We start from the raw sequence: 24953 nt of genomic DNA, 5'->3' as shown, positions 1-24953 counted from the left end.
AAAAAAATTTTTAAGGAAAATATGTTACTTTGTCATTGTCTTCAGTATCTTTGGTCAACAAATTTGGTATTAGACGGTTGATTACAGGTGAGACGGCATCAGAGCATCGCACTGAAAGGGACCACTCGCTTTCTCCGTATACTGTACAGTCCATCTGAAATAGTTCACAGGAGCTCTCCCCGTGATACAATCCATAAGAGCTGGCTTTAAAATCCTGCTGCAAGTGGCTTCCTTGAAAACAAAAGCAAGATGGATTTATTGTATTTAAGTGTCATGGTTAAAACTCATGTTGGGTTCTTGCTAGAGATCTCCGTCATGCCACCGTGGATTCCTGTCCTCCGCTATCCCTCTCGTCTCCAAATGTGCCAACAGAACTGTTCCTTCTTCACTCTCTGTCCAAGCCTAGTTCAGCCACATCCGTGTCCTGGCTGGCCTAGGAGCAGCGTGCCTGCTGTATCGAGTCTGGCCCAGCGAGGAGCTGAAGGACCCTGCTGGAGGGGGCTATCTGCGGCCCAGATGAACCGACTGTCTGTGGGTTGCTTGTGAACATGAAGCACAGCACGCTGTCTTGTAGTAATCGTACACGCAGAGGCGAGCCTGGACCACCACGTTGCAGTTAAAGTATCTGTCTCTGCACTTCTCATCTGAAACAAAAAAAAAAAGTTGACGTTATATTTCCAAGTTCCAGGAAATGGTAATAATATAATTTATTATTCAACCAAATGAGGAAAGAAAACGTGAAATTACTGTAAACCTGGGTAGCAGGCACAGTAAAATTTTAGCTGCCTGTTTCAAGATTCGGATTCACATATACTTCAAAGATTACTCATCTGTGTTTCATGCAAGGAGTTCTGCAGCTAGGTATCGGCTTGCAGTCCAGCCCGTTGACTGACCTATGAGAGGCGTGCAGGGTTCTGGGTTGCAGTCCTCCTTATCTGCAGGTCTCAGCTGAACGCTGCAGTCCTCACTGGAACGAGTGTCGTCGGACAGGCAACGCACCTCCCGGACACGGAAACCTCCTTCACATGTTTTTGAACACTGAAAGGAGGAGAATCGGCGACGGCAGGTCAAAAAAACCAAATTCTACTCTGTTCATTCACGTAAACGATTTCTGCATTTCTGTCTGTGTTCTTCACGCTGGTTTGAAGAGGGCGCAGTTGACGCAAGTAATAGTCATGCACTTCCAATCAGCAGCGTCAGAAACAGTCATCCATCCATTTTCTTAGCCGCTGGTACTGCTGGAGCCCATCCCTCGGTCTATGGGCGAGAGGCGGGGCTACGCGCCCTGGACAAGCCGGGTCATTTTGCATTATTTATTAACTGATCTTTGCCAGTGAGTATTGAGTATTTAATGTTCATATTATATATATTTATATATTTTATGTATTAAGTATATATCTTGAGTATTTAATGTTATGGAACATATAAATTCACGCATAGTAAAATATATTGAGCCCTCCAATTGACTGGCCCCATGGAGACCATGGAAATACCGATGTGATTCTTCTGTACATATCACGGCGCACCGTGCTGATCATTACGCAGCGATACGGGTACCGGATCTGAACGCCTGTGTTGAGAAGGTTTTGTCTCTCACTCACAGCGCTCCAGTCGGTGTGATACCACTTTGCTCCACAGGCCTTGAGGTTGCAGCTCTGCTGGCTGAGGGGCCGCTCTATGGAGGAGCACTCGTACGGCGGGATGACGACGAGGCCTTCCTCTGAGCTCATCAGACACACCACCGGCCTCTGCTGGCTGCCTGCACCACACTCTGCAGAGCACTGGGTCACAAACAGCACAGACCATATGACAGAACACATTCTCACATGGCAATGCAGAATAACTGTGCATATTTAGCTAATCCAGACAACGTCCCCTTAAATCAGGCGTGACCTCCTGTCATGCTCGTACCTGGCTCCAGGGGCCCGTAAACCACTCGATGCGGTTCTCACAGGGGCCACTGTTGCAGACCTTTGAGTTCGCAGGTCGTTCGCTGCCACAGCCCTCCAGAGGAAGACTGCTGACGTGGTTGGTCAGACAGACGACTCCCCGGGTCCGCGCACCCATCCCACATTCAGCTGAGCACTAAGGAGTAAATGCTTTATAGTAAACTCTCAGATTGCTTACATGCATGCCCAATGGCATGGCTGTGGTTTACAGTACATAGACAATGAGAAAGCATTGCTAAGGCTCAGGTGTGATGGTTTTGGAATTTGCGTCTCCCTCTAATATCTCTGATCGTAATCCTAAATTGATTTGATGAGACTTTCCTCTTGGCATCGTACTGAATCGTCATAATGCTATAATACAATCAAGATACTGTTCAGACATTAAAACACAAGATCCAAGAAGAGATCTCCACTCTGAAGCAAAATGCTGGTCATTCCTTCACCACTACTCTCTCCTCTGTCACACCAGTCTTATCTAAAAAAAACAACAACTTTATTTTATTTTATTTTTTCTGTTATTTTTGACAACCTTTATCTTCTCAGCTATTATTGTAATAATTTACATTTCTTTTTTCAACTCAAAATAAAGTTTTATTTAAGCTGCATTGAAATATCTTTTTTATAATTTTGTTGCCAAAACAGCAGCTGGATGCATGAAGACAAAAACATTTACCCTATTGCCCCAGTCGGTGTAGAACCAGCTCTTGGCACAGGCTCCCATGTCACAGTTTTCTACGTCGATGGGCCGTAGATTCATGTTACATTCGTCATCAGGAACAAAGTCGCCCACGTTACTGACACAGCGCACCTCTCTCGACCTCTGACCCAGCCCACATGGCACCGAGCACTATGGAGACAGGAATCATGGTTAACGTACTAGTGTGGCGGTGAATACTTAACTGTATTAACCCTTCAAATGGAGATAATCTCTCTTTTTCTTTACAATTTTACACACACACACACACACACACACACACACACACACACACATAGGGTCCGTAGATGCAATGTGGAGAGAGTTGGTGGAGTGATGGGCAGTCATGTGGCACCGTGAGAGCAGTTAAGGGTTCAGTGCCTTTCTAAGGAGCACCTCAGGAAGGGGCACTGGGACCTGTCGAGCTGCCACACATTCTGGTGTGGTCCCAAGACAGGTCCGATGGACTGAGCTGCTGCCGCCATATTTCTAGACAGGAATTTCCCATTTATTTGCTTAGGGAAGGGTTAGACATACACCAGTATTACCATAGTCCGGAGCATCATAAAGCCGTGTCATCAAGGACGAAGCAGCTCAGCTTCCACTTACGGCGGTCCATTCTGAACGGATCTGCCACTCACTGCAGATCTTCAGCTGGCAAGTACTGGCGATTTCAGGCTGCTCCAAGTCTCGGCAGTGACTTGTGTGTACGTTGAGGGTGTGGTTGGCGTAAACCTGGCGGCACAGGACCTGCCGATGCTGCATGCCCAGGCCACAGGTCTTACTGCATTCTGACCACTCGCCAATATCCCAGCTGCTCAGGGTAAAAACCACAAGAGATGGAAGATCCTTAAAGATTGTTTTATATCTATTACATTTACTTTATTGCTATTATGTTCTTTTTGTTGTTCATATTGTGTTTTGTTCATGTGATGATCTCACGTATGAGATTGAGGCTGTAATAGTTTATACCTGTAAATTATTTTATTCTATTTTAAGGAAAATATTTGGCACAATGACAGGATGATAAAGTTTCATGTTCCAACAGTAAGTCAAAACTTCAAAGGATAAGAGCACAATAAAGATATAACTATTCAAACCACCACAGAAACCCATCTAAAAGATACACGTGTTGAATGAATGTTTGGGTGGTATTGACTTGAAGTCAGTTTAACAGCATTTAGTGTGCTCATGTGAGGGTTATGGTCGCTCACAAGGCTGGGCAGGGCTGCAGGTTGCAGGCCTCTTCTTGAGGAGTCGGTCTGCTGCTGCTGTCACACAGAGCATCTGATACCTGGACGTGGTTCAGCCGGGAGACGCAGTGAAAGACGGGGTATCTGAATCCTGCAAAGGAAATAATAATTAGTTTACACTTTAGACAAAAAAAATTGATTTAAAAATGCAATTGTGCAAACTGGAATCATATTGAGCATTTAAGTATAGGAGATGTCAGTAAAGTCACATTTTACTCTTTAAGGAAAGTGTTTGTGCTGTTGATTGAAACTGAACTTACTTTCATTCAGGTCAGTTTATGTAACTAAAGCAGTAAGATCCAGACAGCGGGACTGACCTTTACCGCAAGAGGCGCTGCACTCTGTAGCGCCAGCCAGTTTCCAGTTGTAATCTCTTGTGCGTCTGGGTGGCTGGACAACGGGAGGCTGGTTGTCAGGGAGACGAGGAGGCTGATTGGAGTTTTCCTGGTGAGTGTTGCCGTGATGGTCATATCCACCCTGTCCATTTACAGTGTTCCCTAAGACAACGACACTTCAGTTTGGACATGCTGAGAAAAAGCAGGTGATGCTCATTGTTACCTCTAAAGGGTGAGACGGTCACATTTTGAGGCTGATCTGAGTCAAAGTGAAGATTCTGGATTACTTTCTCACTTACTTCAACATTTTGCATTTTGAGAACAAAGGACTTTTTTTTTTACATTTCGCTAACACAATAGTGAGGCTTTTCCAGATCTATCTATATATTTACATATGTGGAGCGGGGGAGGGGGGGGGGGGGTGGAAAGAAGACACTGTGGATTTAAAGGCACTTGGATAATGGGTTTCGATCTGCCATTATGGAAATCGTATTTATATTGATAACTCCTAAATGACTTATTTCAAATAGAAACAGGCTTCATTGGTGAAGGAATTGGGTGATATTCCTTAATATGGTACGAGGCAGATGTGACCACAGTAACATCCTCAATGCAGCATCACTGCATGGTCGTCATTGTAATGACACAATTCATTTATGACGGAACCGGGATGCCAGACTTCAGTTGTTGGCTGGAATGGATGCAACAAATGACAACAAAAAGCTTTCATTTCCTCATCGTTCTGCTGATTACTGTTACTCTGAGTCACCTCGCTGATAATACGGTGATAAATAGCGTGCTTTAAGTGAGTCTCACTCGCCTTCTTGCTGAGGACCGGCAGTTTTCTCAATGGGGAGGAGGTACTCATAGTGAACGCCGGGATTAGTCTGCTGGAAGATCATCTGGGACAAAATGGGCAGTAAAAAAAAGTCACAAATATTGTCATTATAAAATCTACCGGTACCCATCCATTCTCTTGTAGACGAGACGACCTCAATTGTTTTATGCCCCTTGCAGGCCACGGGTGTTGCTGGAGCCTATCCCAGCCGACTACAGACAAGAGGCGGGGTACACCCCGGACACATCGCCAGTGCCTCACGTTATTGCCATTATAAAGTGACAGACATTAATGTTACTGTGGGGCTGAAAGACAGTCGCCGCGTTTGGACATCTGGAGGTCAGAGTTGATCTGTTACTCACATAAACATCCAGAATCTCGTTGGTGGGTCCTTCAGCAAGAAAAGACTCCCCAGATGTGCTGCTGATTTCGTTCGGTCGGCGGTAGGTGAACATGGTCCCCACTCCCTCATACTTCCCTGGTCGGTCGATGGCCCAGTTTCCATTAATGATGGATCGTCCTGATCGGCTTCTAAGAGCTGGGAAGGAGAGGAGAATCCCAAAATCACTACTGAAGACCCTGAGCTGAAATGGAGAGGAAAATGCAGCCACAACCTCTTCCACATAATTACTATTGATGTGAAACCGTTTAGCATCACTGTACGACGCTGTTAATGTACCCCCCCCCCCCCAACCAAAAACCTCATTGCAGCGAACAAAATGAACGCTTTCTCAGTATGTTTTAGGAACATGATCTGTTTGTGATGTAAAATATGTTATTCAAATCCTGTAACAACATTTCTTCAGATATTTTCCACTGATTCAGAGTTTAAGTACGCTATTCCATTGGCAATGCATTAGAGGTGCAGCATTAAGCCGGTTTATAAATGCGTTTGGACATCTAAAAGCACATTAGAGTCACGGCTGTATATGAACTGCCTGTTTTGACTTAAAGTTGTAAGTTCAAAAACAGCATTTCATGGTGACCTATTTTAGCCACAAGGATGTTCATTGTTTTCGACATTATTTTTTGCCTTTACTTACAGAACAAATGTCCAATGATACGTCACTCAGTACAGCATGAGCTTGTGATTTTACCATCTGCTGGTGCACAGAAAGCGTGCAGGGCTGCACATAACTGTTCCTTTTTCACAAAGTTTTCAAATTCCACCCCTTAATTAAAAAGGATGGTGAGGCTTTAGGGGTAAGATCCCCTAATGAAAACGTGTTTATGCACTTTCCTCAAGGGAAGCAGCTGCAGGAGGGGGATCCAGGCTGTTCCCTTCTTTCTGTAACCTACCGCTGAGTTGGGACACGTCTTTCATCACACAATGCCAGACATTCCAATAGTCACTTTTCAAAATACCCCCCCCCCGCAACTGTGTCCCCATATTGCACTTATATAAAGATGGCAATTAAGTGTGTAGTGGGTTTCGGTTAGAAACTCCAATTAAATGAAAGTCTGCACCACAGAGGTGGGTGGTAATACAGGAGACGCAGAACAAGTCCTTAAAAAGGACAGCCCGTCCTAGTTGGTCTGCCTTTTCAGACAGATCTAATTCATTTTACAAGCAGCTGCGGCCTGAACTGCCTGAACTGGAATCTTCTCATCGAATGACAAATGTTTGCTGTCTTTATTATTGAGATACTGTATGTGTACCATACCTCTGCATTAACTTTTTTCCATGTCTGACTGTGTTTGGAGCTGGAGTGAAGTCACAGCTCTGTAAACCGGGAGGAGAACCGGATCTCTGCTGCTGTGAGCCAGCTAAATTAACTATGATGGAACACAGCAAGGCCTTTATAACGTAATTAAATGTAAAATATGTCAGAAACCGCTGGAGGAATAACATATCTCATGTGACATGGGAACACCTCGGGATACCCGGGATAAACTGGGACCTCTTAAACTAGCCGTGCAGCAACTTGCTGTGGGAATGTTGTCGTGTTTTTCCCACCTAGGTAGTTTCTGCTTTTCACCATCTCTGTGACGTTGATCTTGGTGGCTCCCTCTGGGATCTCCACTACCTTGTGGTAGCCAAGCTTGGATAATCTGTGTTTAAACACTCCAGAGACCAGCCTGCAGGTTGCGTTGTCGCCTCCGCACACTCCGCATTCGTCCACCTCCTTTCCCGATCCAAGGTAATCATCACAGCCAAGGCTCTGTGATTCAGAGGGGGGATTAAATGCATTACAGACTGTCAGGATAATCGCTGAGAGAGTTCTTTAATAGAGCTGGTTAGGATTAACTGGATGCGTGCGACTCCAAAAATGGTGAAGCGTTAATTAGGCATGAAAGATTGCACACCTAAACCCACATCATTAAAAACAGAATATCCAATCAGCTAAAGTCGTGGTACTTTCCAGATGCACCATTTCAGCAATTGCCTTTGAACTGATGCCAGAATTTCTTTCCTAAATGTGTTTTCTGTATCACATTGACAGTAAAGTTCTGGAAACCTGGACACAGTGAAAATAGAACAGTTAACAGTCAGCAGTCCGCTAAACGCAAACCGCCAGTCAAAGTAACTTGTTGTTCAAACAGGCGGTGGATGGGACAAAACTGGTCCCAGTCAGCAACCATGGGGGGAGGAGAAGGGGGGGGGTCTGGGATTTGTCTTGGCCCTCCATTCGGGTCACACCTCTTGCTTGGCTTCCATGTGGTTCTCTGCGTGAAGCTAAGTATTCCTCTCGCTGTCTTCTCGCTATGTCTGAGCAAATGCATTAAACCATGTGTCAGCGTTCGAACTGTAACGGCACAGCAGGCCGCTCCGTTTCCCCCGTTGCTCTGAAAAGCAACAGTCCCATGATCGTTTGAGCCTCGTAATATTTCTCCTCGAGCCTGAGAAGCTGGAATCACACTCCTTATTCATTTGTTATTCAAGGAAAACATTTCATATTGTTTTTGAGCATTTTTTTCTTTTTGGTGCGTTGCATGTTTACAAGTAATATCAAACCATGAGCTAATGATATATGCTCATTTGTATTTTCTTCTGAGTCTCATCGAACCTAATTTTCTGTCATTCTTATAAATTTAAACATTCTGCATCCGGATTACATTCCAGATTACATTTTGATGCATAGAAAATGTGAAAGGGTCTAATGCATTACAGACAAATGTGAAGATAGCAGCTCAATTCCTATAATTGGGACAAGACGCTGGAGAAAGTTAAAGAACAGGAAGAGAAACTGTGATAAATGGAAGCTGGAGAAATGAAGCGACTCGAGCAAAGGTGTCTGAGGAGGTCGGGTTGAACTCCTGAAGAGTGTCTGGCTCGCTCTCCCACTCATTGCGGCTCAGTTGGTTCTTGGCCAAAATGACCATGAAATCGCTCTCTCTTCTCAGGAAGTCAGTGATGAGAGAAAATAAAAACAAAGTCGGAGAGCTGAATAATAGAGCAGCTGCCAAATGCTCATGTGGTCAGAGTAGATCCGTGCTGCAGTGCAGCAAGGCTGGATAAAGCTGGGGCTGAACGTTCACGGTAAATATGCTGCATTTCACGTCTCACTTTTTGCACCATTGAATAGAAAGCAACTCCGAATCCCACAGGTCTGCAGAAAAAGGGTGCACAGTGAATCTTAAAGCACATTTTGACAGGCTCCACTCAGAGAACAAATAAAAATGTATTCAAGGAGGATTATAAAGGCGCGACTATCAACAAATATCTCCCTCCACTGCTCTGTTTTGGCCATTAATCCTTTCTGCCTAAAACAACATGACCACAGCAGCAAATCTTTGCTTCGGTGAGGTGAAAATGTTCCTCCAACAACAGAGATGCAGACACAGTCCATGCAAACAGGAGAATGATTGAATCAAAACACCCCACAGTGGAAGGAGGGGAGGAAAATCAGTGACATTTATTGACCCAAACGCCGAATTGTAAATATAATATCATATGACTGTGGATTTAGAAAACAAGCTGGGTTCACTTTCCTCCGATGTGGGAAGAGTTGAAAGGTTTAGTGCTGAATCAGTTATCTTGGCAGCTCACCAAATCAAATCAATCAATAGATTATTCACTTCTCAGCCCCATCATAGCATGCTGCACTAAAAACTAACATTCCAATACTGAATAATCCACAAATAGTATCATCTGTCCTCCTGATGACGTGGCCTTGCATCCTCTGAAACACGGCAGAGACTCAACGACTGCTCAGCAAAATTCAAGCACGACTCCAACACAAATCTGATTGAGGTTGTTTCTCGAACACCTTATTCAAAAAAATCTGGATCCAAATAATGATCCGGGTCACCACCAAAATCGGACTCAACTCACCTAAAAAAAGAGTTTCAAACTGTAGCCCAGGAATAAGTGATAATTCGCACTGACCTCTATAATCTGCCTGTCAGAGTGAAATTATAGAAATGATCTCTGGTTACTTGCATAATCTGTACAAAGGCTTCCCTTCAATGAGATAAAGTTTAGGAGAGAAGGAAAAACCGTCTCAGCCGATATCAAGGCTAAAAAGCATCAGACATTAATCGTTCTTTAACACTTAACATGCACATTGTCAAGATGCACGCAAGTCTCTTCCTGACAGCTCTGGCATAAAGTTACCGTGGCCTTGCAATAGTAGTGCTTTCATCCTTGTAGGAGGCCTGCTTTGTGGTTCCACACCGCAAATGCAATTATGAATAAAAGCCAAAGCTACGAATTATATCATTCTTAAACCAACAACGGTGGTAGATGCAACATTGAGATTTTTAACTTCTCTCTTTTTGGCTAAACTAAGTGTGAAAGGTGGTGGAAAATAGTGTATGTACTGTATGTGTACCATGGATGAACTCATTTCAGTCAGTTAGTACTACGGCGGTTCAAATCCTTTTGATTTCAGGTTTTAACAGATCAATGCCGTCAGCATCGTGGCTCTCTTGTCTAATTTGGGTAAATCATCACTGGCACAGTTTATTCTATGAATTGATACCTGAGATTATTCAAACGGCTTATTAAAATTGTTCTGTGAACTGATATTACATTGGATAAGAGTATCAGAGAGTTTGCAAAGTTAAGGAGACAGGTTTGTGTGTAAAATGTTCATGTAGTGTTTAGAATAATCTGCTCAAGAATGACAGACACCAGCAGATCCTGATCGCTGGACCACAGAACAACACTGCATCCACCCCTTTATCATCATCATCCTATGACCTTTCATCTCCTATCGTTTTTTTGTCTCCCATCATCTCCTCTCATCTCATCACCTCTCATATCCTATCATCACCTTCCTATCATCTCCTTTTACCTTCTCTCATCTATCACCTTCTCCATCACCTCTCATCTCCCATCAACACCCATCATCTCCTTACACCAACTCATCATCAAGTTGAGCCAGGACATCGGTTCCCCGGTTCCGGTGCAATGCTTTAGCTCCTCTTTACGGCCCTGAATACAGATGTATGCATGTTGGATGAGGCTCAGATCCCACCAGAACCTGGGAACCGACATCCTGGCAGTTTTGCTCTCAGCTTTCCAACTGACTGCAAAAGAAAAGACAGGACTGCTGTGAAACTGCTTTATCCTGAAACGTAGGACAGGAACAACACTTCTGTTAAGAAAATTATCCAATAGGTTTCATAAAATACTGAAGACCTTTAACTCATGTCAACAGAACAAATGCATCCAACGCTCACTGTGAACCACTGGGAATAGAAGCATGCTGTGTTCTACTGTGAAGTCAAATTTAAGAAGTGGTGCGTTTGAAACACTTTTATGAGTGTAAGTTGAAAGGGAGACTCTTGACACGCTAATGTGTGGGGACTTTAACGAGAGCCCCTCGCCCACAAACGGTTGCCATGTTCTCCAGCAAAACTAGTGACGTCGTTATTACTTGGTCAGCTGTGAAACACCAGCTGGAAATGCAACATAACTATTCCCAGTGACAAGAATTTACAGTGGAAGTGACCTGCAGACAGAAAAAACTAATAGGATTAGGAGTTAAAAACAAAAATAGGATTAGGAGTAAAAAACAAAAATAGGATTAGGAGTAAAAAACAAATAGGATTAAAAGTAAAAAAAAAAAAAAAATAGGATTAGGAGTAAAAAAAAACAAATAGGATTAGGAGTAAAAAAAAAAAGATTTCAATGAGAATTAGATTGGGATGAATTGTGATTATGGTATGATAATACACCCCATTGTTTCATATGCATTTTATATTGTCGTTGTCAAGGCTACCAGCATCTGCCTCCCACATGCTGGGACACTCTGGATCTTTACAGTTTTAATGAGTGGTTGAAGGCAAAGTTATCATAAACACATCTGTATCTGTGGATACAACGCCGCCTTTACGCCTTTAAGTTCACACAGGCCACTTTCACAAATCAACTGACTGGACCACTGAATGCATCTTCTATGGGAATCATAAGGATGTTGACTTACAGGTTTTCTCAGTTTCCTACACACGTTTTCTGAAAGCATACCTCATGTCATGTTCCCAGAACCCCAAACACAAGTCCAACAAACACACACACTAAATGTTAAATGCTCCAAATCCCCTGCAAAATGAATCTTTGCCCCCAAAACAATGTTCACTCTAGTCAAAAGGGTATTTTGTGTTCAAATGAAGACAACAGTACACAGACTAGTATATGATTACACACTTTCAGGAGCCGATTGAATACTGAGGTGCTGAATGGAAAACACGACCATCAATGGAACACACTAGTATGACTGACTATCAGGAGATTAGTGATGCCTGTGCAGCTCCGTGTTACACCGACTCCTGTAAGATGTCACAGTATATTGTTTTTATACTCAGATATACAACACACGAATATTCAGTGACAGAAATACGCCGATATTCTCTTGCCTACACATCATAGCAAACACTGATGTGTAGAAAGAACATAGAACAGGCATGTACAGTAAACAACACTATACAACATGTGCTTGTTGTCTTTGGTCCCTGTGGACATGGTCAACCAAAGTGGTCCAGATCTCATCAGAGATGATGGCTCTCCGTCCTCCTCCTCTTCCTTTGTTCCTAGAATACCGGTAGTGTCTATTGTTTCATTTTGTAGACCTGCCTTAAAGAAAGCACAATCCTACTATTTATTCAGTGTGCGCCTTTTCCTCACATTTCACTTCTGGCTCTCTACCAATGGGAAGCCATGATTTCTAACCCTAAATAGAAACACAAGGTTTGGTTTTTCCAATAATAATCACTCAGCTTTCCACTTTCCACAACATAGCGTTTCAAGACATCATAGCAACATGTGCCACGGCATGGGTCTAGGGCCCAGGTTTCCCCCTGCTGTGTCCCAAATGGCAGACGTCCATGGTCAGCTTGGCCAGTCGGAGTACGCCCATACTTGTAAATATACCAAAAAGTAGTACACTTTGAATACTTGGATGGCATGGATTAAGGCCCATTTCCAGCTAGTACATCGTGACAGTATCTGATCTATCAACGCCACACTGCATAAATTCAGCGCCCATTCCCCCCTGCCTTGCCCATATTGAGGAGCACTTTGAGAACAATAACCCACGTGACATGTGGAAAGGCATCAGGGCTGTGACGGACTACAAACGCAGGGACCAGCACGCCGGCCATGACTCCACCCTGCCTGACACCCTGAACAGATTCCTCTCACGCTTCGACTCTCCGAGCAGCAGAAGATCTGTGGATCTGCCCCAGCCTGAGGTGCAGCATCAGCCGCTCGTCCTGCAGCTGCACCAGGTTTACCTCTCTCTGATTGGTTGCCTGCGGTTGTGGCAATCATCCTGCTCTTCACCGGCTTATATCCACTCCTGATCACGTCAACCTGTCACCCAATACTGATCTACTCATCCTCTATGTAAATCAAATCCCCGACTGTTGCAGGGCGCAGTGGCTCAGAACCAACGCTCCACACTAACCTTGTGATCTCGTTGTATGATTGTATAATGACAAATAAAGCTGCTTCTTCTGGTTTCAGTTACTCATGTCCAGATCGTTCACCCCGAGCAACACAATTCTTTGTGTTCATGTGCTTCTTTTGCTGTTTTGCCAGCAACAAACCTAATTTCTCCTGCCTGTGATTGGCTGTTCCAGCCCAGCTTCTCCTCTCTCATTCACCACTCAGCCACCACTCCAAGTTTAACAAAGTTTCCCCTGCTGGTTACAATAAAATCTAAATGACTCCTACTGAATTTGTGTCCTGGGAATACAAAAAAAGCTGACATTATTTACTGTAGCTCTGAATGAGATGAGCTGGTAAAAGTCTGTTTGTTCCATTCATTTGTTTCTCTGATACATTTTGTTGCTGATTTAGCTGGAACATTTAAAAAAAAAAGAAATCTGGCTCACATTATATCAGATTCGCAGTATGCCAGTGTTGCCAAATGTGAAGCGAAATGTAGGTGCGAGTGACAGGAATTCTGATGCCAGCAGTAAAAACAGGTCAAAGCATGCTTGTTAAACAAATAGCATTGAACAGAGTGACTCTTCAGCCATTAAACAACCGTAGAGTTTCTCTTGGCATCACTGCCCTGAACTGGATGCACTGGAGCAGAATGAGCGAATGGTCTCTGCTGGATATTCATTTTACAAGGTGATGGGATTCAATGCAGATTGATGTCTCTCACTTCTCTTAGAATGAGCAGCTTTAGCTGTGTGTGTGTGTGTGTGTGTGTGAACTTTTATTATGTTATTGGGGAGCAAGGATTGTTGCTTTGGCACCAATGTCCTCTGAGGGGAATATTAAGGTTCACCAGTCTCAGTGACAGCGAGTATGAGCTGGTTATATAAACCTGTTTTAATAAATTTGAACTGAGTTCAGCCAACTGTAAAAAAAAATGGCAATTACTGTTGAAAAATAAGGTGAACTACTATGGGTTTTATTTATCTGTGAAGATTCTCAGTCATTATCGAGTGTGAGGTCGTCTAGACCCCAATAACAAATTCTGGCACCAAATAAAGAGTTTCGCAGATCATTCCTCAGTTGTGGCTATTTGTTCTATCAAAAGTCGAAATGAATGTTCTTAACTTTGCCATAATTTTTCTCAGTACCTACGTAATGACTACATACTATTATATTAATAATGTAATCATACAATATATTGATAATAATAGTTTTACACTCACCAGGTCCCAATCACTCCAAATTAAAAAAGCATGCCATGCAAGAGTTCAGGACTCAGGAGGTTAAGGTCGGATAAGAAGCAAACCATCTTCTAACTGCTCCTGCAAATCCATTTGGATTTATTCCACACAGAGAGCAGTTTTTCGCACTGCTTCTCCTTCCAAATCCATATAGAAGCCAATATACAAACGGTCATTACAATTTACACCAAACTGAGGTAAAAAAAAAAATACGACATGCTGTTAATTTGTGTGTATGAACAGCAAATAAAATAAATTGAATGTATGACTACAGTATTTTGTCGTGCACTGCATCTGTAATATAGCTCAGAAAGTATTCCCCCATACATTAGGAACCATTTCATTACTTTGTCATCCTGTTAATATCATTAGAATGGGCTAGAGACGCTGCATTACGCAGTTTATGACTTGATTGAGACGCAGCTTCTCTTTTCCTTACAGGTTCACACAAATACTTCGTAACTCAACCTGCATTCTACATTTACATAATATTCACAGTTCCGTAGCATAGAGTCATATAAACCTGCCAATGGCATCTCCTCAGGATCTTCACATTTCACAACCGCGTGCGCCTTACACCGGCATCGTTAATCACGGGCAAACACAGGTGATCTGAAGCTGCCTGAGCGGAGCCGCAGGCAGTGACGGGCTAATTCAGGCTTGAAGTGCATCTTTATAGGCCCAGGGCAGGTCTGCCATTAGGGGGGGAAATCTAATCCTACAAGTAGGCAGTGAGTGTGCAAAGACACAGTGAAAACCATCCATGCTGTCAGAGTGACACTGCCCAGTGCTGCCTAAGCTCGCATCATCCTATAACCCAGGTCTGCAGTCATCACCTAGTCTGCTAAATGCACAGAATGTCCAAAGGTGACATGCATGCATCGACCCCTGCAAAGCATCCACAACAAAAACTAAGCAATGCATCATGCAGTGCAGCTCCAGGAGACATAATGTTAGCCTCAATGGGAATCCCTGCTCTCTGCCACATTCAAGGTCCAAGCAGAGGCGGAACCGGTCCTACCTGTGACCACGGCTTCCCCTGCACATGCATGTGGACGCAGATGAGCATCAGGATTGCCGGTCCAGAAAGCATTCTCTCATACGGTCACCAAAATGCTCAACCAGCCACTGAGTCTTCCACACGAGTCCAGCGGGTGCTCCCGTCAAGACTCTTCCTCACCACTGTAGCTTGGAAACAACCCCTCTCACTACAGATCTGCACAAGTTCCCCTTGTAAACTGAGCTGGGGGGGAGGCGCAGCTAAGGGAGGTAAAGGGGAACAGGGCTTATTCAGAGGCAAGAGAGTGAGGGGTAGAACATGAATAGGAGGGGAGAGAGGAGGGAGGGGAAGGAGGCAGAGAGGAGAGTGCAGCAGCCATCGCTGACGGTGAGTTGGAACCCAGAGAGGAAGTTGGAGGGAATATTTTCTATGTGACAGAGAAAGTATGTGAGGAAGGAAGTTCCTGCTGGGCTGAAATTAATGTGTCAGCAAAACCACCATGGTTGGAATTGAGCAGAAATAATTGACAGGTCTGCGCGCCATTTTTGAGGGATGTCAGCTAATAGGATTAACAGAATTACACACTTCTTAATGCAACACAAAACAGAAAAATCAGACAAATAATCCCGAGGTCTGGTCAACATCTTGAGTCAAACAACCAAAATTGGGAACATGTTTCAGTTTCTGCTCACACTCCCAAAGATACAGAACAATTTCAAAAAAACATTAGAGGACCCTAAATCATTTGGTGCAAGCCACATCGCAGCCAAACTACCCAACTCGTATATGTTTCCAATTGTGGTACGGTTGATTCCTGGGCCATAAGATTCACCAGGGTATCGATACAATGAGTATACTCTTCATCCTTGATTTGTGTGTTTTTATTCTTCTTCATGAGCGGGAACAGACGCTGAGATTCACTGCTATCTGAAACACCCTCCGCTGCCGCTCGCCTCGCGCAACAACTATCCCCAAATCGCCATCATTCATCCATCTGTTTATCTACCAGGAAATGGAAATGCACTGACCACTGACCGTCTTCTTAGTAACGCATAATCCTGTTGTGTTCCATCGTATAACTATAAAATGCAATCACGAAAAACAAAAGTAGTGCAGTTTTTACATAAAAAATAAAATTGAATATGAAGAGTTTATGCCACCATCTGTTCCGGCCCTCAGGTTTGCATCCTGTTTCCTAGCAACCTTAAGAGCTGAAGTCACCATGTTGGTTTAGCATGTTAGCTCACTAACCACAACAGTCATGAAATGTGGTACGTACAAATCATAAACTAATGCAGAGTAGGTTGCATCCCTCACAAGTGAGCTTCCTTCGCCCGGCTTTGTGGAGTCGGCTGTATATCAGAGCACTCGCCCCCTTTAAAACATCTGCCTGTCCAGTGCACTGGTGAATGCATAAACCAGATGCAGCTGCTAGAGGAGGGGGGGGCTGGTGAGGATGCTGTGTGGCGAGTTTTAATCTGGGTGATAGGAAACATGTCGATCAGAGAGACCTTCAACGCGTGCATCGTGGCAAACGCAATTCAGTTACAGGTAAAAATCCATGCTGGTCTATCAGCGTCGTGGCACGCTGCTTATCAGGGTCTGGATACAAAAAGAATCCAGATTTTACCATTTACTTATGATGGAGGCTTTATAAAAACATCATATCTTGTAAAATATGCATTTATTTAACTCACTAAAAATCACAGTCATAAAGAGGTCCGATATGAACTATCATGAGAAATGTCTTCTGGATCTGATCCAGAATGAGGTCAGGAAAAAATATTAAATTTCAACATTTTAATTCCAATTATGGATTCAAAAATCTGTTAAATACACATCAACTCTGATTCACTTTTACTTTTCATGGTTGTTGTACAAAGATACCAAGAACAATTTAGAACCTTTTGATGATGATCCAGATCACCATGTGGACGGTGTTAATCCAGTTAGGAGGGGAATGAGCTGCTTGGCGGAGGTCTGCGCTCTCCGAGTGCTTTTCTAGTTGAACATTCAGCTGCTGTTCAGCCTGACTTCACTCACATTGTTTAAGTAGATTGTCTGTGAGCAGGAACAGCCATTAAATCTGAAGGAAAAACAGGTCAAAAATCTGTGAGGGTCCCCAAGAGAAGGAGAGAGAAACCAAGCGAGTCATTCTGAAATCTGGCCTATTCTTTTACTACTTCCCAGATGTTTGGCTGGTCAGAAGTACTGAAGCCTCTGTTGTGGACTGATCAAACCACTGGCAGCGGCATCAACATCTTTACTCCATCTGACCTCAGACAGCTCAGGTCACAACGCTTTGTGTTTCGGCAGGAATACGATCCTTCACAGATTCGATTTGACTCAATCAACTTTGGTTGTAAAAGCAAACAGACATGAAGTTGTGCAATTGAATGATTTGAGGGTTTCACTGCACATTCAGAAATATGAGATGGAGACCTGCACGTGGGGTCAAAGGTCACATGGACAGAGCTGGGCAGTTGTTCATGCAGCCACTGAGAAGCATCAGGGAAGACCCAAATGCTCGGTGTGTGGTACGTGACAGCGTGTCAGCAGGAGTACAGACAAGAACACAACCCTAGCAGCTCTGCTGATAGAGTAAGACTCAAAGAATAATCAAGCTATAAAAATACAGTTCAAATGTGGATGGCACCAGAGCTCAACAGAACAGTCACACTTATTCCATCCTGCCTTCAGCAGAGGCAAGATTCTGTACTCATACGACTACTACTACTACTATTGGTAGTACTTGTGCTGCAGGCAGTGATTTGACTGTCTGAGAGCTTCAGTTACAAGTTTCCACATTACAGTATCCATCTCGTCTAGTGAATCTATTTATCGCCATAGGATATGATGATACCTTTAACATTTTTAATATGAATAAAACCTATAATATGTTTTAAAACCATGAAATGCAGTCTCAGAGATTTTTCTTTTTTTAAATGGCCACCAGAGACATTTCTCAAAGGACAGGGACACCACGACAAAAATCTGTCTTGTGGAAAATGATGCAATTACGTAGCATAAAGCAGAACTACAGTTAGAATTGAAACATTTATACCTTATTGGAATGTGATATAACATTAATGCAGCAGAAATAGCTATCCCAAAATGTCATATAATAAAATGCTGACAGGAAATATTTTACTACACAATGGATTTTAAAGGAGTAAATATGTGGTTGTAGAAAATGAATTTGCTAAACACTACTACAGTACTTCTATGTTATTACTATTAAATCATGTATTATGACAGCATGGCAGTCTGCAGTCTTCTGCTTGGCAGGTATAATCATCATCTTGTGCTTTGCTGTTCCTAAATCCCACTGAACACAAAGTAGCCTGCAGCTCAGGCTGATGGGAATGTCTATGAGCAAACTGAGATTTGATCCAAAGGAACGCCAAAGCCATTATAATTCATGATTTACTTTTAGTGCTGGCAAAAAAAAAAGACCACCTCAGAATCTGTACTGTAAATTATTTTGAAATCATCACATTGAAAGATTTGCTCAATATAATAATCTACCTTTTCCTGTAATCTCTTGGCTTGGGTGCATCTCCTTTTAAAATGGCCGGAGAGTGACGGGAACTAAGCGTCTCTTCCTTGAAAGATGCTAATGAGCTTGAACCCACAAACAGTTGACAGACCAACATTATAAAGGAGCATAGCACTCTGTAGAACACATGCTTCTGCCAAGGCTGAACAGTCCTGCATGACTGTTCTGTCCCATTCCCCATCCCTCCAGAACCCTTAGTGGAAATTGGGTCAGGGTGTAATTATTAGGAAGATTTTTTTAAGGGCCCTATCTAGCAGTCTTAAAGAAAATGGAATAAAAACAAAAGTCTGGATCAGCACCAGACATCATAGGGTTCTTTCCTGGCCCAGGCCTGACCCTTCCACCAAGTTTCCACTAATTCAGTTAGATGCAGAATAGACAGAATTTGTGAAAATGTTCTGACTGTGCAATGTATTTTTTTTTTAGAGAAGAAGAAGAAGAAGAAGAAAAGAAAGTCCTAGCTCAGCCCAGTTATCTGAAGCCACAATTCAAAGAGCTCTTCTCTGAAACACGTCCAACTCTCCCACCAATTTTCATGAAGGCCCATAAAACAGTATTGTGTAATCTGGCTAACAGACTGACAAACAAAAAGACACTGATGGAGACATAGTAACTTTGGCAGAGGCAATAATAACTCGATGCCATTCGAGAGGGATCCATGTTGCGTGTGTTAGGAGTGAAAGGGCCTAAATAAGAGATCCGAGGGCTTTCTCTCTTAATTAAATCTTAATGACACAAAGCTCGTCGATGGATTACAGTGCATGGGAAACACACAGGGTTGACTGAGCAAAGGCTGCATGAGAAAATGGAAATGAGTTCTTCCTCCTTCTAAGTTTCAAAAGAAAAAGATTGTTACCATGAGTGCAGCACTCTGAATACAAAGCAAACTGTGAGCAGGCCAGCACAGCTTTGTTGTGTTTTCATGGAATGTATAATATATAGGGTCAGAAGTTTAAATATGTCCTACATTGGGATCTCAGATCTCAAGCTTTGGCACGAGACAGCAAAAACTTCCTCCGACCTCCACAAACCTAGCTTTCACTCTGAGCTGTGCTGCCCCCTCTTGGCCAACAGCCATCACTGCAGCAGAACGGCTGCATGGGAATGAATGCTGTAAATGAACAAAGCTTCATCTGATGAGGTCTTGATAGCCTCATTGATGGTATGCAAAAGTCAAAATAAATAAACACAGAGTTACGTGGTACAGAAAACAACCCCCCCCCCCCCCCCGGAACTGTTTAAAAAATAACTTTTATCCAGTGGCCTACCGAACATTTTCCCGCCACGCAGAGAGAAGAGTCATTCTGCCCACACGGTGTCCCGTCGGTCACTCTGTCTGACTGTCTCACGTAGAACCTGAAGCCTACGGCCCGGCAATTGAGTTCACACCTTTGATCCCCAGGAACTGGAATGAGATTTAGGAGGTGGTGACAACTTTGCAGAAATTAAATAACATATTGATATCACAGTGGTCTAATTCAATTCTAGTGCTGGGATGTAAATCTGAGGTTTAAGGACCATCCACCCACAGCCTGTAATAATATACAATAACACTGAGGTCACATAACCATTACATCAATGAATCCTATACTATTAATTCACTAATACACAGGCCATGATGTATGACAAGATATTATGAGTATAGCCTTGAGACAAAAAAAAATGTTAGGACACTGGGTGAAGTAGAAATAAACAGAAATCAGTGCTGTGCACGTTGCTTTTTAATTATAGTCATTTAAATACAGTTTCGTGATGTTGACTTCGTCTTCAAAAGGTTCAAAGAATCCGAAAATTATCTTTGGAAATATTTCTCTTCTGTTGGTTTGAATGGATTCAACTTCGATTTGTCATTTGTCTTTTTTGGGCAGCTCCCTGTCTCAAATCTTCTGTTGTGACTAAACTAATTTATGTATGAAGCTTTTGCTTTTTTCAGCTTCCCCTCATGTCCTGCTTCCGTCTTAGTACAGATACCCTGTGTCATGTTGCTGCTTTACATTTTCTGCCTTTGTAAATTCCCCCACCTTTGCCAATGTTGGTTGGTAGTAGAGGTAAGAAAAAATACCCTTCTTCCATGTAATTATGAATTATGGAATATTGCCCTAACACAACCCACATGTATGCTCTACATACACAACTCACCCTCATTGAACGGCTCCCACTCGTACACTCTGCCCATGAAAGGCTGGTTGTTGTATGAAGAGCACTGAACGGCCCTGGTGTCTCTGCTGGATGGAGGGCAGGCCTGAGGACGAACCACACAGACACATTGATGCTCCAAAGAACCCAACAGGTAAATGTTTTAGCAGCTGCAGGAAGCTCACATTTGTCATTGCTGCTCGAGCCGTTCTAGCCATTGTTTGACTGCAGCGGTCGGGCTCTGCTTGAGCCGCTTTAACTCTTCTCTCGTCAGAATCCTTTTGATTCCAGTAGTCTTGCCAGTGAAACTCAAACTCTCCGACGTCCCCCTGACTCCCTCGCCTAAACAAGACCCTGCTCTGCTTTGCCTCGCTTGAAAATCAGTGTCATCACACACTACGCAGAGCCAGACACAGTTTGGATTTATTTTCATAAACAAGATGGACTCCATAGGATCTGTTCACAGTTGAGTTTAAACGGATTTCTCATAAAAGCCCCAGAAATGTCTCTGATGAATGAAATAAATAACGATCTTCTTCTCCACAGACTTTATAATGGTGGTCGATTCGTGTTCACGCTAATTTAAAAAGGTGAGCGGTATCACCGTCACACCCGCGCTGACCGGCTATTCTAAATATACAATAGGCATTGTGTTTTATCAGATTAAAATCCTGCAGCAGAAGCTGAAGCTTGCCGGCAGGTTGAGTCGACGGCAGAGAGGAGCATCCGAGATCAGATGACTACGGTTGGATTTACATACTTCACTCCTGCAGATGCTGTAGTGAGCGCGATCTCCTGTGCAGAAGGATGCAGACAGGGGGCTGTAGGGTCTCTCCTGGTACGTCTGGCTGCTTGGTCTGCCTTCCCGCTGGGCCTGGTCCTGGTCGGCTGAACCCGGCTGGTAAAGGGGAGCCCAGACTCTGTCATTTTGACCGTTCTGTTCCCTGGGCTGCATGTGAGGCCCGCTGTAGCGATAGAGGTTGGTGGAGGGGTCAAGGTTGTTTGACCTGTGGCCACTGTGGCCCCTAGCAGCAGCATGGTGGGCGTCAGCTGCAGCAGAGCGTCTTTGTCTGTGGGAGCGAGCTGTCCCAGAATTCTTAGCTGCATCTGTCAGCAATGGAGTCACATAGGGAGCTCTCCCATAGCCATACCTCCCCGGGGCGATGTGAGCGACCCTCCTGAAGTAAACCCAATAAAAAAACAGTGTTACCAGTGTCACCTCCATCTCGATGTGTGTCTCAACACTTCCTAACCCTCCTAAAAACCAATGAGAAGCCAACATTATCTTTAATTACAAATAGTATATGCTTTCATATCACATGTTTGACATTTCAGAAGCATCAAGATACCAGTAGCTGGATTCTGGGAGTTTTCGTTGTTGTTTTTCCTCCTTAAATTCCAACTGAAACAAGCTTGTATTTATCAGTGCTATTTGTTTTAAGGCAAGCACAACAGGAACAAGGTCACAAAGCTGCCGAGCACAAGCCAAGTCTTTGACTCTGAACATAAAAGATGGGCTCTGGAAGGGCCCATAGTGATGGCTCCAAAAAGACCCTGTCAGAGCAGGCTGCTCAGCCACACAGGCGTCTCGAGACTAACAAAGAGCTGTAATAGAGAAAATAAAGCTCCTCATGATAGTCAGATTACTTCCAGTAGAGGTAGACACATTTCTTCCCACAGTATTTCCACGTATAGTATTTAAATATGTAGTATTTGAGAAGCTAATTAATTACAGAATACAGCTACAGATTGATAATGAGCTAAAAGAAGACCCAACATCATCGTGCACTATAATACAGGAAGTCGTCGACTCACGACCTCTGCGACCTCTGCGACTGTTTGGCTTTATGAACGTACTCGCCTGATGTTTTTCTGTCTGTTTACGAGCTGTTTTTACGACATGCCGGAAAGCGAGCAAGCGAATCAAGTGTGCGACGGTTTCTGCGGTCTCACCCACGACGTCTACCGAGAGGAAATTGTGTCCGATACTCCGATATTTTGGGTATCATGACGCAGCATACCATACTTACGGTAATTTAACATGGGGCGACATGCTTACGGCTTACGGAACCAATTGTCGACGGCCCCCTGTACAGATATTCTGTACTGAACAGCAGGCATAAATGAGTGCAATGAATTAGACGGGATAAATAAATGTCATTTTCATCTTTTCCATACTGATTAAATATTTTACTGAGCCCTATATAGAAGCATAAATTTAATTTCCTGATTTGAAAACTTCATATCAAACAGTAATTTGAACAGCTTTGTTTGCTAGCGTCTTAAAACCTGATCCAGCAACCTTTCACCAGAGGGTCCAGTACCTGCGTCCACCGGGCCGGCTCTGCTTCTCCTCCTTCAGCTCGTCACGGATGCTGCCGCTGGACGTCGAGCCTGCGTTGCGGTGCAGAGGAACCGATGGCCGCAGGGCAGAAATGACCCAGCCCGGTTGCTCGGGGTAAGGATGAGCCCTTCTGGGGTATTGGGCTTGAGTGTAAACAGGCAGACAGGGCCTGCTCTGCTGCTGCACCCCTCTTCCACAGGTCTGGGAGCACGTTGACCAGGAACCCCAGGTGCCCCAGGAGCCATGAATCTCTCCATGCTCTGCCCTGAACTCCTGTTGGTGCTCTGCCGTCTGAGTAACCTGTGTGAAGACGACACAACACACGATCAGCGACACCACAGAGTGCAAAGCATCAGGATAAAGCACCACAAAGTAAATGCAACGATCGATGGACGGCCTCCATCAAGGAGACTTTAATCTCCTCAGATTTATCGCTGACCTCACCTCATCAGCCTCCCACCAGTATCCATGAAACCGATCTCTGTTCACAGCTATAAGCCCCTGATTTGCCTGATTAGCGGGCCTCTGTTAGTGGCCTATTCCCTATTGGCAACCTGCATTTCTAGCTGTCGACTCTATCCCTCCGTGCAACTTTGCCAGAGACGTATTAGCAGTGATCGCTGCGCCCTCTGCCAGCAGAGGCCCTGTGCCAAGCCTACTTTATCCACGGAGCTGCATAGAAATCCTCCTCTTTGAGGCTCACTTTGTCTCCATTTGTTTGCCGCCTCTCTGGGCGAACACATGGCCGTAGTAAAAGCTCAGCTGTCTTTGACTTTCAGTGGATGGAAAGTGAATGCAGAAGCAGTGAGGGGGGGGGTTGGCAGTGGGCTCTCCCTCCTGTCAATCAGCATGTGCAGCTATTCAGAGGCCAGTCAGAACCCCCCCCCCCCCCCCGCCGCCACTTCCACCCTGCCTCAGCCTTTGAAACTCAACCCCACTGTCATCTAGCGATCTCCCGGGTCAGCCGAAGGTCACACAGCCCGACACCTGGAGGGGACACATGGAGCCGACTCCCACCGGAACCCTGGAGGCCAACTGGAAAGTCCATCTCCCAGTCATCTTCACCCATAAGGTCCATCCATCAGTTTCCTCCATGCGGTGTCTGTGGTCCAGAGGGAGGTTGCTGACTAGTGACTTAAGCCCGTCTCTGTTTCACTGCAATCAAAGCTCATTTTCTCTCACGCTCTCCTTACAAGTTAAGGGATTAGAACCCTGCTCAGGTTCCCCTTAGGAGAACCCTCACTGTTTACACACACCAGGACAGCAGCACAGAAGAAGCCACAGCAGGACTGACAAGAGACTAATGCATGTCTCTGGACAAGTGTCCCATCGTCCCATTCTAACAGGAGCTAACGCAACATAAAGAAATCCAACCCATGCGCACGATGGTGTCAAATGTTACCGGCCTCACCACCTGCTGAGCGGCTGCTGCTCACCTTCCTCTGGCCTGCTTCTTGTTGGAAGTCCAGGAGGTCAGCCTGAAGCGACAGGAGGAGGAGAGAAACGCTACAGACGACAGACAGAGTTAGCTGCTGTTGATACTGGTGGTGTGACTTTAATGGCATTATTGGTTTACAAGCGAGAATATGTGCAGTTGTGTGATGTTGACAAAATATCTCTGAATGAAGAGCTTGATGAACAATTAGAGAATTAGACGGTCGTGGAAGTTTATCTGTGTCTAAGAGCAAATGAATGCAGAGACCTGTAGAAATATAGAAAACAATCCCTCTGACATTACCTGGAAATCCGGACCCAGACGCCGTGCAT

At 44.1% G+C, this 24953-nt stretch overlaps 1 protein-coding gene across 1 annotated transcript; it reads right to left on the bottom strand.

The window, feature by feature from the left end:
* Positions 1–501: 501 nt before the first annotated feature.
* On the bottom strand, positions 502–24953 carry LOC137912630 (thrombospondin type-1 domain-containing protein 4-like). The gene is made up of 17 exons (XM_068756767.1): positions 24925–24953; positions 24623–24692; positions 23167–23486; positions 21603–22020; positions 20846–20948; positions 19975–20111; positions 7027–7231; positions 5432–5607; positions 5052–5133; positions 4214–4393; positions 3858–3987; positions 3253–3457; positions 2623–2796; positions 1912–2085; positions 1602–1781; positions 894–1038; positions 502–644 (listed from the first exon to the last, which is right to left on the bottom strand). Exons 1-17 carry the CDS (start codon positions 24951–24953, stop codon positions 502–504), a joined length of 2871 nt encoding a protein of 956 aa, XP_068612868.1.

The sequence above is a fragment of the Brachionichthys hirsutus genome, unplaced genomic scaffold (genome assembly GCF_040956055.1).
Source record: "Brachionichthys hirsutus isolate HB-005 unplaced genomic scaffold, CSIRO-AGI_Bhir_v1 contig_202, whole genome shotgun sequence".
In the NCBI taxonomy this organism is placed as follows: Eukaryota; Metazoa; Chordata; class Actinopteri; order Lophiiformes; family Brachionichthyidae; genus Brachionichthys; species Brachionichthys hirsutus.
This window is presented reverse-complemented; position numbering and strand designations above follow the sequence as displayed.

What these genes read in the sequence shown, in the direction of transcription:
- LOC137912630 (XM_068756767.1), bottom strand. Translation starts at nt 24,953, where the DNA reads ATGCACGGCGTCTGGGTCCGGATTTCCAG. An exon ending in GTCTGGGTCCGGATTTCCAG is followed by an intron (nt 24,693 to 24,924) that starts GTAATGTCAGAG and finishes TGTCGTCTGTAG; the next exon opens with CGTTTCTCTCCTCCTCCTGT. An exon ending in ACACCGACTGGGGCAATAGG is followed by an intron (nt 2,086 to 2,622) that starts GTAAATGTTTTT and finishes TTTACTCCTTAG; the next exon opens with TGCTCAGCTGAATGTGGGAT.